Source organism: Quercus suber, unplaced genomic scaffold (assembly GCF_002906115.3).
Source record: "Quercus suber isolate HL8 unplaced genomic scaffold, Cork oak 2.0 scaffold_379, whole genome shotgun sequence".
NCBI classification, from domain to species: Eukaryota; Viridiplantae; Streptophyta; class Magnoliopsida; order Fagales; family Fagaceae; genus Quercus; species Quercus suber.
The window spans coordinates 516,396-530,690 of NW_027069831.1; the positions used below are offsets into that span (position 1 = coordinate 516,396).

General features: G+C 36.2%; 1 protein-coding gene across 4 annotated transcripts; it reads left to right on the top strand.

Moving 5' to 3' along the window:
• The first annotated feature begins 6,332 nt into the window (after positions 1-6,332).
• LOC111985977 (U-box domain-containing protein 13) lies at positions 6,333-12,008 on the top strand. 4 transcript variants are annotated; one of them, XM_065760735.1, is made up of 5 exons: positions 6,636-6,749; positions 7,924-7,976; positions 9,135-9,251; positions 9,792-10,247; positions 10,498-12,008. In XM_065760735.1, the coding sequence occupies exons 3-5, from the start codon at positions 9,156-9,158 to the stop codon at positions 11,653-11,655; spliced, it is 1,710 nt and encodes a 569-aa protein (XP_065616807.1). In that variant the 5' UTR covers positions 6,636-6,749; positions 7,924-7,976; positions 9,135-9,155; the 3' UTR covers positions 11,656-12,008. The 4 variants fall into 4 exon arrangements, with proteins under 4 accessions (XP_023873384.2, XP_065616807.1, XP_023873385.2 ...); XM_065760736.1 differs by having other exon boundaries at positions 6,662-6,763; XM_024017616.2 differs by lacking the exon at positions 7,924-7,976 and having other exon boundaries at positions 6,333-6,749.
• Positions 12,009-14,295: the final 2,287 nt, after the last annotated feature.

Consider the following 14,295-nt stretch of genomic DNA (forward strand, 5'->3'; position numbering starts at 1 on the left):
CTATACGCCCACACGTGTGAACTTAGTTATTTTTATATTTCTAGCCCTCATTTCTAAGGCAAATCAAAATCTCACTTTTTCTTCTCGGATGCGAGGGTAAAATTAGAATTTTGAGCGGCTATTGTGGGGATAAGAGCCCATTGGGCCTTGGGCCCTATTCGAGGACGCGAATATGTTCGAGGAGGAGCAAATGATTATAAGAGGCCCCAAAGTCGAGAATAATGGAGGAAAAGAATGGAGGCATATAGTCTGAGGAGTATCTCTTTCTCGGACACGATAAATATCGGTCAAACACACATTTGGGTAATTTGGGTGACTTTCCAGGGAATTCCAACGATGATCAGGATGAATCTTAATAATGTACGAAGGTGATAAGAACACAGAAATATCTAAAGGAAAAGCTGCTATCACTGCATTAAATGTATTGCAGCAACTTTTCTGACCACATTTATATGGAGAAGACCCCTGAACAGTGTAGTCTCAGCTACCACCATTCGCAGAGAGCTAAAGAAGATGTTTAATGGGACATGTACTCGAGTGAAGGCTTGGATGATAAACAAGTGTACGATAAGGATGGCCTGAAAGGAACTATATAATGTAAAAGACCTCCCATAATAGAAGGACGAGAAAAAGGAGAGAGAAAAAAGAGAAAGGAAATAATTGTAACACTAAGAATTGTATTAACCTCAAAAATTAATAGATTACTTCATAATATATCTCCTCGGACGATCATTGTATTGAAGTTTACGTGTGTTTCATACTAGTTCTTCTTTTGAAATCATTATTAACTGTTGTACAAGCCCAGTTCTTTCACCCACTCTCTACAAATTCATTGTACTAGGCTCATTGGGCTTATATCTCATATCTTTTGGGCTTGGGCTACGAATTGTGATCTTACAGTAATATTGTTAGTCTCCTTTCAAGGAGAATGTATGTCTTAGGGAAAAGGTTTACCTTCGAAAGGTTTCAAATTATTCACATGCATTTATAGTCATATGACCTATTTAAAAAGTTACGTGATTTGTTTAAATAATACACGTTGATAGTTTTATTAATCGATACGTAATGTCCATGTCTTAGACTCATTTCATGGAGCATGCTTGCTCGGGACTATTCCATCATTTTCTAGAAATTGCTGATATAGGTATACAAAACTATTAAGACCTATTCTGACAGTTTACAAAAGTGCCGATGTAGCCTGATTGAGTCTATTTTGTCACTTCTTGGCTAGCATTATAAATTGTTGGAATAAAAACCGCCAACATAGTCCAATCGAGTCTATACTAGCGCTTTAGTGACCTATAGTGACGGTTTAAAATGTCATTGTAGGGACTGAGTTAGAGCACCTTTACTGTTGAGTGAGTGGACTCAAGCCTAACTAGCCTAATACAATGAATTTATAGAGAGCGGGTTCAAGAATTAGGCCCTAGTGAGGGATACAATGACTAGGCATGGATGCATAGGGATTAATCAGCATGAACTTGGATTAAAATGTGCAATAATGCTCCTCAACTCTCCTCTTAGGAGCTTGAAGTTCTTTTATTTCTTCAGTGATCGGTTACAAAGGTTTCAGTGGTTACAAAGGTTTCAGTGATGATACAGAATGCTACAGTGCTTTATATTTCTGCTAGTCTTTTCTCCTTCCCTTTTTAGAAGGGATTCCTTACATTATATACCCCCTTTTAGTTGATCTTAGTTCTACATTTGTTGATCAAGCAAGCCACTACTTGAGTGCTTGTCCCATCAGTCGTCTTCCCATTCTTTCTGTGGGTTGCAGCAACCAAGGTTGCACTATTCAAGGGTCATTTTCTCATTAATGCGGCTAGAACGTTAGTTGTGGGCATTTAATGTGGAGGTGACAGTTCATCTTGGACTTGCTCCTCCATCATGCTTCCATGGCTGACACGTTGTACTTGTTCTTTCTCTTTAGATGTTTAGGAAGGCTGCTTTTGGTGGCTTATTACTTCCTCCTCCCATGGTTTTGGTTGGCCGAGGACAGGATTGTTCTCGGCAAGGCTCCTGGGCAACTTAGACTTTCACACTTCGTCCTTGGGCATTTCTTCCTCCTCAGCATGGGCCTTGGGCTTGGTATAAAGTGGGCTGGGGTTGCCAAATTCTCTGACCCCACAGTCGTTATAGCTTGAATATTTTTTTGTAGTGGATAAAATATTTTTAAGCAGATCTATTTTGTGATGGTTTAAATTCGTTTTGCTAAATGATAGTCCTATTAGATATTAGTTGGATTTAGAGCTAATAAGCCAGTGATAGTATCAACAGAAATTGCAGTCCTAACATATGCCAAAATGGGAAATTAGCAATAATTTTTAAACATTATAATTAGTAGGCTAAGTTTTCAAACTATATTTTTTACTAGCATCTCGAGTCTAGGAGACTCGATTTAGGGCCTATAAATCGAGTCTTTGAAACTCGATTTTTATGGGTTGATCGATGTGGTATTTTTTTCCACGTGGCGTCTACCTGAAAATCGAGACTCTAAGACTCGATTTATAACCCAAAAATAATTACAAAATATACTCACAAGACCCAAAATACAAAAACAACAGCAAAAAGGCGGAGAGAGAGAGAGAGAGAGAGAGAGAGAGAGAGAGAGAGAGAGAAGAAGAAGAAGAAGAAGAAGAAGAAGAAGAAATGGAAATGAAGAAGAAGAAGAAGAAATGGAGATGCAGAAGAAGAAGAAGAAATGGAGATGCAGTGCGACCTAGGTCTCTGCGTGACCCAAGCCTCTCTCACTACAATCGTGTTTCTGTTTCTGGGTTTTTTTGTTTTTTTTTCTCTGATGAACACATATTGAAGAACTCGAAGAAGTCAATGGAATCATTGTGGTTGTGGTTGTTGTTGTTGTCGAAAATAATATTTTCTTTGTTGTTAAGAACAGAAGGTGTAAAAGCCAAAATCTTTTCATTTTAAATATGGATGTAAATTGAGTCTTAGAGACTCGATTTACAGGTGGACGCCACGTGAAAAAAGTGTCAACTCAGACCCGATCAGAACATGAAAATCAACTCTGAAATACTCGATTTATAGGCCCTAAATCGAGTCTTTTAGACTTGAGATGCTAGTAAAAAATATAGCTTGAAAACTTAGCCTACTAATTATAATGTTTAAAAATTATGGCTAATTTCCCATTTTGGCCCCTAACATATGGTTAACTTGATAGATAATATTTTTGTTTGGTAGCTGTATGGTTAATAATGAGTTTAATATTCACTAAAATTTGTCTTGTTTATTAGATGGTTCCTTGTGGGGAGATGATGGGGGATTGAGGTTTTCAAATTGTAGAGCATCAAATATCTTTGTTAAGACTAGTTGCGGTCATCAAAATTGTGCTGTGCAAAAAGTCATTACATTCTTCGTACACTGTTGAAGTTGTATTCCACCTGTAATAAAGAACATTAAACAAATTAAGAACTCTTAGATTTTTATTTTATTTTAATCTTTCATAATTTTAGTTAGCTTCACTGTCATTGTATTTTTTAATTTGCCATTCAAAAGTTTATTATTTTTAATTATATGTGATTATTGGAGCCAAGAACGATCTACAAGCCTTAGCCGAGGTTGTTAAAGACTCAAGGGGCCATAACGAATATACCTATCACAAGTAACTCATATTCAGAACTCAATGATTCAATTTGTCGACCGGAAAAAACGTCTTGCATGTTTTCGTGTTTTCTAAGACAGTATATATCCAATAACTATGAATGAAGAGGAAGCTGGGACTGGCTAGCTAGGTCTGTGTCCCACCTTGTAGCTGCACTTTCTTTCACCATAATTGGATTTTAGCCCTCTTTGTGTGCATGGTTAGCATTACTCTCTTTTTGCCGCATGCATGAGTTTTCCTTGTTTTGGGGTGAAAGAAAATGTACAGTATTGTTGCCTCTTTAGCTTGATTGGCATGCATGATGTTCCATCAATTGTTGAGCATGTTTTTCCCTGAAAGCGGAAACAAGCATTAGGTAATTGTATTGTCACTTCTCAATTGCCTTGCCTTGGCCCTAGACATATGGAACCATTCACATGCACAGTGAAGACAGACAGCTGATCATGGAAGATATATATATATATATATATAAATTTTAGCTCATATATTGCCTCCCCTTTTTTTTTTACTCAGATGAAAATTGTTGCACATAGAAAATAATTCACAGGGATGATAGAACATTAGGTTTTATATGGTGAAGAGATTAAAATTGGATTCATCAACTTAAATGCTTTTACCAACTCCTACTTTGTTATGTTGACTAATGACTAAACCTCCGCAAATTGATCAACTAAATTTGTGGAGCTAAATAAGGGAAAGTATATATTTTAACCTAATTGCTGAGTTGTTAAGCCATGCCTATCCCACTCATTTACTTCGAATAAATCTGTTTTTTATTTTATTTTATTTTTTTAAGAAGACAATTCTTCCAAATTTCAGTGAATCTGATACATATCGTTTTCGTTGTCTTATTGTCCTATCTTAGTGGCGATGCTCCAATTAAGTCCTTGCTCACCTTATCCATAAGAAACTCTATGACAGTCAAATCTCTTTCAAATAGCAATTCACTCGAAGGGTGAAGCATGTCTTGGTATTGGTTTGCTAACTATTGTCTTTTAGCGCATATTAATTAATTAGAATATAAAAGTTAAAAAGAAAAGTACAAAGTCTCTCTCCAAAAAGACTATGGTTAAGCTTTGATAGGTTAACCAACTCCTTATAAAAAAAAAGAGTTAAATAATACAAAAAACAATTTTACCACTTCTTTCGGAACTTGTAAATATTCGGTATATCTTTGTATTTTGAGTGCAATGTCGTAGATCTTAAAAAGAAAAAGAAAAAAAAAAAGAGACAAATTACAACTTATCCACTTGTGGCTTGACTGTGATTTAAGTTGTCTACATGTGATTTGAAATTTGTCACTTTATCCACTTGAGGTTAGTTCAGTTAGAATTCCGTAACCTACCTTTGTTTAAAACATGGCTAAATATATAATTTTTGCTTCATTTTTATGTCTTTCTTCTCAAAAAGAACAAAAATTATAAAAATGCAAGATTAAATAAGATAAAAAAGAATCCAATAGAACACTTGCATAATAAGATTTCAAATCATAGGCAAGTAATTTAAATTTTGATCAAATCTCAGGTGGGTAAAGTGTCAAATTTCAAATAATAGATAGGTAACTTAAATTTCAGTCAAACCATAAATGAGTAAGTTGTAATTTGCCAAAAAAAATAAAGCCTTTTTTTTTTTTTTTTTTGCCAGGTAAGTGTTTATGTAGGGGATTGAACCCCTGAGTTGATAAGTCCCATACAGACAGGGTACCACTAGGCTAGCAGGCCCGGTGGTCAAAAAAAAAAAAAAAAAAAAGCCTTAGACAATGTCACAATGTGTTCACTTATCTCAATTAATAGTGGGTTTTTTTTTTTTTTTGAATGAGTTGAAATCTACCTATACTAAAAATTAATTGATATCTTAATTTGATGATAAGAGCAATCATTACAGGGTGGACACAACAAATACAAATTCTACTGTATCTATTAATAAATAATAAAAAAGACTAAGCCTTATAACTCAATTTGATAAATAAGATAAGATAAGTTTAGAACATGTGAGGTGCATTATGGGCTAAAGAGATTAAAAGTTTATCTTGGATATAAATAGAGTTCAACCAGCCTAACCCATAACAACCACAGAGTTATTTAAAACAAAGGAAAAAAAAAAAAAAGCAGCCGACATATAGCAGATGATCTGCACCTGTCGCTATACTCTCTGAGTAGTCAGTAATCGGTAATCTGTATACACAAAACATAAAAGAGTTAGAGCATAATTAACTGGCGTGCGTCCGTTAGTTTAACAGATTCATCAACTGACATTTTTTTTAAATTTTTTATGTCGTTCTGTGTTCTCACTTCTCGGTAAATAGTAGCCGAGCCGAATTAAACAACTCATACTCTCTCTCACACTTTCACAGACACCATAGCGAAAACGAAGTATGAAATATTTGGTGTTTAATCTTTGCTTGCATTATTAAAAATTGATTGATGTTTTAATTTAAAGATAAAATTTTTTGGTTAAATAAAGGATTTGAAGATTCCTTTATATCAATTAGTTTTTTGATATAATGGTAAAGAACAATTGTTAAGAGCAGTATTATATTAAAACTCTTAAAAAATGAAAAAAGTCCAACCAAACCAGAGTTAAATCCCAACCCAACCCCCTAGTTAAGCTAACACTCTCTAAGCCGCGCCACCAAAAAAAAAAAAACAAAAAAGTCTCCGCGCGTGCAGCACACCCTTATCTCTCTCTCTCTCTCTCTCTAAAAACTCATGGAGACGACTATTACCTGCTATTTCGGCCTCGGCCGAATGTAAACAAAGCATACTGATAAAGCAAAAAAGAAAGAAGAAGAAGAAACGAACTTGACGGTACGGTACTTTTGCGAAACGGTGCGTTTTACAGTATGGAGGAAGAGAAGGAGAAAGAGAGCGGAGCTGATGTGGTGAGGAGCTTGATCGAGATGGTGAACGATATATCGTCGATCTCGGAGTACAGGTGTACGGTCAAGAAACACTACTGCAATTTGGCGAGGAGGTTGAAGCTGTTGATCCCTCTGTTCGAGGAGATTAGGGATACTAAAGAGTTGGTCGTACCTGAAGAGACTGTGGAGGCTCTGAAATCGTTGAGGGAAGCGCTTGAATCGGCCAAGGAATTGCTCAGATTCGGTTGCGAAGGGAGCAAGATCTACCTGGTGCGTGCATTTCCGTGAGTCTCTCTTTTTTTTTTTTCGATTGGATTGTGTCTGTTTGGTTGCTGAGAAAATTTTGGAGGAAAGTGCGAGAAAATCTTACTGTTGTTGTTATGACTGGAGCTGCCACTGGGACTTTGAGTTACTAACTTACTATCGGTCAAAAACAAATAGAGACGCAGCTTAGGATTGCAAACGAGTCTGAAATCGATTCAATTGCTAAATTTTCTGAGTTTGACTATTAGCGATTGCTTTGAAAATTGAAGCTGTTGCTGTGGTTTGGTTATATATGTTTGTTTCAGTGACATTGTTATTGCTTAGATCAGTGAATTTTTATGTTCTTGGTGGCAGTCATGTCAATTGTGAATAGCATCAAGGACTGAAGTAGAATCTATTAAAATAGTTATAATACGATTTTTGGTTGGTTTTATCGAGTGTCCCTTTCATGTATTGGATTGTGAAATTTAAAACATTCATAATTGGGTTATTGTTGATGCTTTGTTTTTGTCTCCATTAGCTCTGTATATCTTGATTGTACAATCAAGATATCTTACTTGAGACTGTGAATGACCTTATCTCTTGTTATGTTTTATTCTGTGATATCTGGGTTCGTGTTCCTTTGGTCATGCTGTCATGGACGGAAGCCAGTAATTTGTAACTGAAATGAAAATAAGGATACATTTAATCTTGGAGTATCCTTGAGTTTCTTTACATCTTGTTAAAATTAACTTTCCCCTCATCAATTTTCTGATTGTAGTAAACACTACCCTTATTACATGTGTGTTGCCATAGTAAGTAGTAACTCATTTAAAGGATGTATTAGGCCTAGTTCATTAATAAAACTGGATAGGTACCATTGATGTTACATCACGTGGTGACATTTGGAAAGTCGTACCTTTGGGTCTTATGTGGGACATTTGGAGAGAGCGTAATAACAGAGCTTTTGAAGGGTCTGAATGGTCCATGACGGATCTTAAGATGCTCCTACTGCTATCCTTGTTTGAATGGATGACTGTTTTACCATGCCATTTCTGTTCTAATTTGTTTGAGTTTATTGGTTGTTGTAACTTTTCATGATCTTACCAGCTGTGTACACATCTTGTGTGCTGGGGGTGAGTAGTGTCCATCTTTTCTAATAAATTTTTTCTTTACTTATCAAAAAATGTTACACCACCAGGGGAGTGAAATACTCAAATTCACGAGGGAGAAAGAGAGAGATGCACAAACAAGGTGAATTTGTTATTCTTCTATCATTTTATGCAACAAAAAAATAGGCTTCTTTGGTATAGAGCAGTTGTCAATTTAGGGTTTTTGATGTCAAGGTTGCTGTACATGGTGATTCTGCTAGAGTAAAAGCCGCACCTAGTGCACAAAGTCCAAGCTTCTGTGTGGTCTTGGGCTGGTGGTTGGTAGGTAGTGACGTAGTGTTACTCCAATTATGGAGAGGTTGATTCCTGGACTCAAATCATTTTTTTTTTTTGAAGGGAAGGGGGGGGGGGGTGATTCCTAGACTTGAGCCCACAATATTTTGCTGGGGTGGAGGAAACTTGTCTTCACACCTAGGTCCAACCTTTGTTAATTCTAATAGAGTATATTTTAAAAATTAATACTTTCATCTATTTAGAAAAGAGTGGCAATATAGTGGCTGTGAACCATGCAGTCATACACGCCTGAATTTAATATGGGGATTCATTGAGGTAACAGGTATACTACCCTAAAACGGGAGGGCCAAGGGATTCCATCTTTCTTGGTGCGCATAAATTTGACAACCTTTTCTTTTTAGAACTCTTATGTATAATCTTGAGCTACTTTCAATTGAGAAGCGATGAAACAAGTGTACAGAGAGTTTTGAGAATGAAAACTTGGTCAGTCTTAGACTTTTATGGGCATGGTAGAGTAGAAAAAGTAATCCATTGTAGACATAGTTTATAAGGATGATTAAAATGGCATCTTTCCACTCCCACATCCTTGTTTCCCCCTCTTCCCAACTCAAAAATAGGGAAGTAAAAACGAAAATATTCTTTATTTAAAATTTTTAAGCTGTGATTTTAGGAGAGAAAGCATTTGGGGGTTTACGGATAAAAACAACTCATTGAACCTAATAGTAGGAGAAAGGGTTTGGGGTTTATCATTTTCTTTGTCTTTGAATGAAGGAATATTTGGTTACTTGCAATTATACTTAGATAGTATACATCCATGTGTAATAAATGCACCTTCATTTAGTTATGATCTTATATGAGAGGTGCTCTAGATTTTAGGTTTTTATTTTTTGATGACTTATGCTTGCTAGTCAGATGAGACCTTCTTTTGTAGTTGCTGATCCTTTGTGACTATCATATTTCTTTTCCTCATTTCTCTTTGAATTAACTTTCACTACACTGCTTGCAGGTCCTAGAGAGGGAGAAAATTATGAATAAATTTCACGAGGTGACAGCTCAACTGGAACAAGCTTTGAATGGAATTTCCTATGAAAATCTGGACATATCAGATGAAGTTAAGGAACAGGTAGAGGCTCGTATATAAATTGTCATTTTGTTAGAATGTAATTATCTAGGACCTCCACATGATAGTTCTCTTTCTTTCTTTATATTTCATATTTGTTTGCTTGTGGTGTCTACCTTTAGCTACATGCCTGATACTGACAGTAGTAGTCTTGATTTGAAGATCTGATGATAACACTCATGTATGACATACGTGATTAATTTTAGAGTTTGCATCATAATTCCATTTAGCCCCCTTCTCAATATGTTGTTCAAAAAGTATTGGAGTGGCCCCAAAGAGAGTTTCTCAATTCTATTCTTTTATGTTTCCATATTTTTCTAAGTTCTGCTTGAACTCTTTCTGTGTCCAGGTTGAGCTTGTTCTTTCTCCCATATATGACATACATAATTAATTATAGAGTTTGCATCAAAACTCCATTTAGCCACCTTCTCACTATGCTGTTCAAAAAGTATTGGAATGGCCCCAAAGAAAGCTTCTCATTTCTATTCTTTTTAATGATGTTTCAATATGTCTAAGTTCCGTTTTAACTCTTTCTGTATCCAGGTTGAACTTGTCCTTGCTCAGTTCAGAAGAGCCAAAGGAAGGGTTGATGCTCCCGATGTTGAGCTTCATGAGGATCTCTTGTCCCTTTACAACAAGAGCAATGATGCAGCAACAGATCCAGCTGTTCTAAGGAGATTGGCTGATAAGTTACAATTGATGGGGATAGTTGATCTTACACAGGAGTCGCTAGCTTTGCACGAGATGGTTGATGCCAGTGGAGGAGATCCTGGGGAGAGCATTGAGAAGATGTCAATGCTGCTAAAGAAAATCAAGGATTTTGTGCAAACAGAAAACCCTAACATAGAAGCTTCTGCAGGAGAAAAAGGTAATCCTCCAAGCTGCAGTGGACAAGCATCCAGCGAAAAAAATTCTAAGGCCCCAGTTATACCAGTTGATTTCCGCTGTCCAATATCGCTGGAGTTGATGAAGGATCCTGTCATTGTTTCAACAGGGCAGGTATATGCACCCTGGGCTTGCTCCTTGACAGCCAAACTTGGTTGCAAAGTAGGATACAAATAGAATGCATTTAATTTTAATAATGAGGTTGAATTGACTTTTGACTGAAAGATGAGAAAACAATATTTTTTGCTTACTTTCTCACCCATTAACACATGCCACATAAAAGTGGTGACTGGAGATTTTCTTATATAGTTATATCCATCCTACTACAACAATTTTCTAACAGGTCTTGTTTTCTCTACTGTAGACCTATGAACGTGCATGCATTGAGAAGTGGCTGGACGCAGGGCATGGAACATGTCCAAAGACACAACAGATCCTCGCTAACACTGTCCTGACACCCAACTATGTTTTACGTAGTCTCATAGCCCAGTGGTGTGAGGCAAATGGCATTGAACCACCAAAAAGACCCAGTAGTACTAGACCCAGTAAAACAACATCTGCCTGTTCACCTGCTGAACGTACTAAGATTGAAAGTCTCTTACGCAAGCTCACATCCAGTAACCCAGAAGACCAGCGATCTGCTGCGGGTGAGATCCGCCTTCTTGCCAAGCGTAATGCAGATAACCGTGTAGCCATTGCTGAAGCTGGTGCAATCCCCCTCCTTGTTGGTCTCCTTTCAACACCTGACTCCCGTACCCAAGAGCATGCTGTTACAGCACTGCTTAATCTCTCCATCTGTGAGGATAACAAAGGAAGCATAATATCCTCTGGGGCAGTTCCTGGTATAGTTCTTGTGCTGAGAAAGGGGAGCATGGAAGCTCGGGAAAATGCAGCAGCTACCCTTTTCAGCCTTTCTGTTGTGGATGAAAATAAGATTACAATTGGTGCTTCTGGAGCCATCCCACCACTTGTGACATTACTGAGTGAAGGAACCCAAAGGGGTAAGAAGGATGCTGCAACAGCACTCTTCAACTTGTGCATTTTCCAAGGGAACAAGGGAAAGGCAGTGAGGGCTGGTGTTGTTCCCACACTGATGCGGCTGCTAACTGAACCAGGAGGAGGAATGGTGGATGAGGCACTAGCCATTTTAGCAATATTGGCTAGCCATGCTGAAGGTAAAGCTTCCATCGGATCTGCGGAGGCAGTGCCGGTTTTGGTAGAGGTTATTGGGAGTGGATCCCCCAGGAATAGAGAGAATGCAGCTGCAGTTTTGGTGCACCTTTGTGCTGGTGACCACCAACATCATCTTGCAGAGGCCAAAGAGCTTGGAGTGATGGGTCCACTGGTGGATTTGGCACAAACTGGCACAGAAAGGGGAAAGCGAAAGGCAGCACAGTTGCTAGAGCGTATGAATAGGTTTGTTGAGCAACAGAAGCAGGCTCAGGAACTAGCTGAGGCTCAAGCTCAGACCCAACAATCGCAGCCACAGCCATCCTCTACGGTGAATCCAGCTGATAGCTGAGGATTTTGTTTTCACTTGTTGACATTTGTTTTTGGTCATCTTATTCTACCTTTATTTCTTTGGTTCTTTTAAAGTTATTAAAAGAGGCAGCTTTGCTTCGGAGGGAAAGGTGGAAGATCACCTACCCCTGTCTGTAAGTTATTCATTTGTTTGTGTGGGACGTGGACCTTATTTTGAAGAGATTATTCAAAGAGCCTTCAATAGGGGAAAGGGGGAAAAAAAAAAGAAAAGGAAGAAAAAGGGCAGAGATGTATCTGACACTTGTGAAATGTACCATTGTAAAATGTACGACTGTATCTGTAATCATCCTCGGTTTTTAATGAAGAGATGTTTCCTGTAGTATTCAAACCAAACAGTTTACATTTTAAGTGCAAATTCACAACCCAATCTTCTCAGCTATTGAAATTCAATTCAGGAAGCATGTAGTGAATCTAGTGATATCATGCTGTCATTCAATCTTGTAGCACTTTATCTTGTCTTTTTTTTTTTAAATTTTTTTCTATAAATTTTATAAATTATTATTATTTTTGGATAATTTGATAGTTACAAATTAGAACAGCGGAGAAAATGATTTAAATCATATATGCCTATATTAGAAACACCAGCATCAATTAAAAAAAAAAAAAAAAAAAAAACACCAGCATCAGTTTAACTACAAGTTATTGCAAAACGCTTTGCTTAGTCGTGATCCAGTATATATTATTCATTTATTTGAGTTAAAGGGATATAGACTCCTGTGTTACGAGAGTCCCAACTTTTTCGAAAAGAAAGGAACAAGGAAAAGAAAAAAAAAAGGCATATTGCCAATTTGCCAGCATGACGTTGGGTAACTTTACTACTACCCGAGCTTGTGCTCATGATTGACCTTTGACTATAGCCCTTTTGGGCCGATTTCCCTATCAAACTAGGGCCCATCTCTATCTTTTCTCTCCCTTTTTTTTTTTTTTGGTATTTTGGGCCCAACTAAATGTTGAGGCTTTGGATCCTGATTCCCTTTTGCGTCGAATCTTTATTAAAATAAATAAATAGTATGATTTCATTGGTTTGAACTTTGTACTTTGTAGTCTTTTTCCTTGTATGGATATATCAATTTATATGAATTAATAATTTAAAATTTCCATACCATTTTTTTTTAGAAACTAAAAATTCTATTCTTGGATCATGGGTTATTTTTGTTTTTAATATACACACCAAATTTCATATGTTTTGATTGATACAATAGAATTTTAATTTATTGTGTTCATTTTATAATTATTGCTAATTACCATCGGACTAAGATGCTAATTGGTTTTTTGTCAAAATTTCTCATGCATTGCATGTACTATCAATTAGTATTTATAGATCTATATAATAATAATATAAAATGAAAACTTTTGACCTTTTGTTGGCTTATTCTAATACTGCTATACAAAATTTTTGTAAAGCGTGCATTTTTTCGCACCACAATTTTAATGTATATATATATAAGTTTATTTTTATATTAATAAATAATAATAAATTATATTAGCTTTTGAATAAAACAACTTAACACTAATCAAATTCCGATTATATTAGATTGATCTTCTCTAAACAACTTATAATTAAATCAAGTATATCATGTTCTACAAATTCTCTAATTTAATTATTCATTTATTAATACTTATTAATTAAATATGTATCATATATAAACATTTTTTTTTATCAAACTTCGCCGGTTAACAACTAATATATATACATAAAGAATTGCTTAAAAAAAAAAATTATACATATATAATTCAAAACCTATATGGCCATATGTCTCGATTATACTACCGTGATTATCTAACAGGTCAACTAATATGGGCTTTTAAGAAATAAGCGATAATTTTTGGTCTAATTAATCTAATCAATTTAATAATAAAAAATATCCTGTACTTATGAGAAATTATCATTATTGGATACATTTGTTGAAGCGCTATTATTTGAACCGTTTAACTCCTACCAAATATCATGTGATATTTACCCATTGCCCTCACGTGGTGCAAAGTCAATGAGTCCATACTGAAAACCATTTTTTTATTTGTTATTCTATTCATCTAATGAAGCGTGTTTTCCTCTCATGCACATAAGGGTGGAACCTTAGGTTACATGTGTGAGTGAAGTCTTACATTGAATAATGATGAGAAGAGTGAGTAATTAATATAACATAATTGAGCACATTCCTAGCTCATTAGGTTTAGGTTTTTTGGATTAAAGTGTGTTTTTATATGTTATATTAATTACTCAAGGAAGCTCCCCAAGATGTTTATCTCCCTAATAAGTGGTATTAGAGCCCATTGTGGTGTGAAGCAAAGGTGGCAAGGTTATTGAGATTCCTTTCACAGTTGGAGTGGGAATGGAATGTGTGTACTTGAAGCCCTTTCGCAAATGGAGTAAGGCGGGTCCTTTTCGCAATTGGAGTGTGGACAATATATTGCACTGAGCAAGCCCATAAAGCTCACACAAACGATCTTGGAAAATGCCCAATAAAAGAGTATTATTGCCAATGGTGTTAGACAATGGTGAAGTGCAAGGTTTCCATGGAGGATAAAAATGTGTAGGGTTGATACATGGAGACCCATGGATGATGTACTAGTGAAGGAAAAAGCTCATTAGGTAAGGGGAGCAAGTAGGATTTATTTA

Bases quoted from the DNA above. Each gene is read 5' to 3' on its own strand.
- LOC111985977 (XM_024017616.2), top strand. From the start codon at position 6,462: ATGGAGGAAGAGAAGGAGAAAGAGAGCGGAGCTGATGTGGTGAGGAGC. The intron at 6,750-9,134 runs GTGCGTGCATTT...CACTGCTTGCAG, and splicing joins AAGGGAGCAAGATCTACCTG to GTCCTAGAGAGGGAGAAAAT. The intron at 9,252-9,791 runs GTAGAGGCTCGT...TTCTGTATCCAG, and splicing joins CAGATGAAGTTAAGGAACAG to GTTGAACTTGTCCTTGCTCA.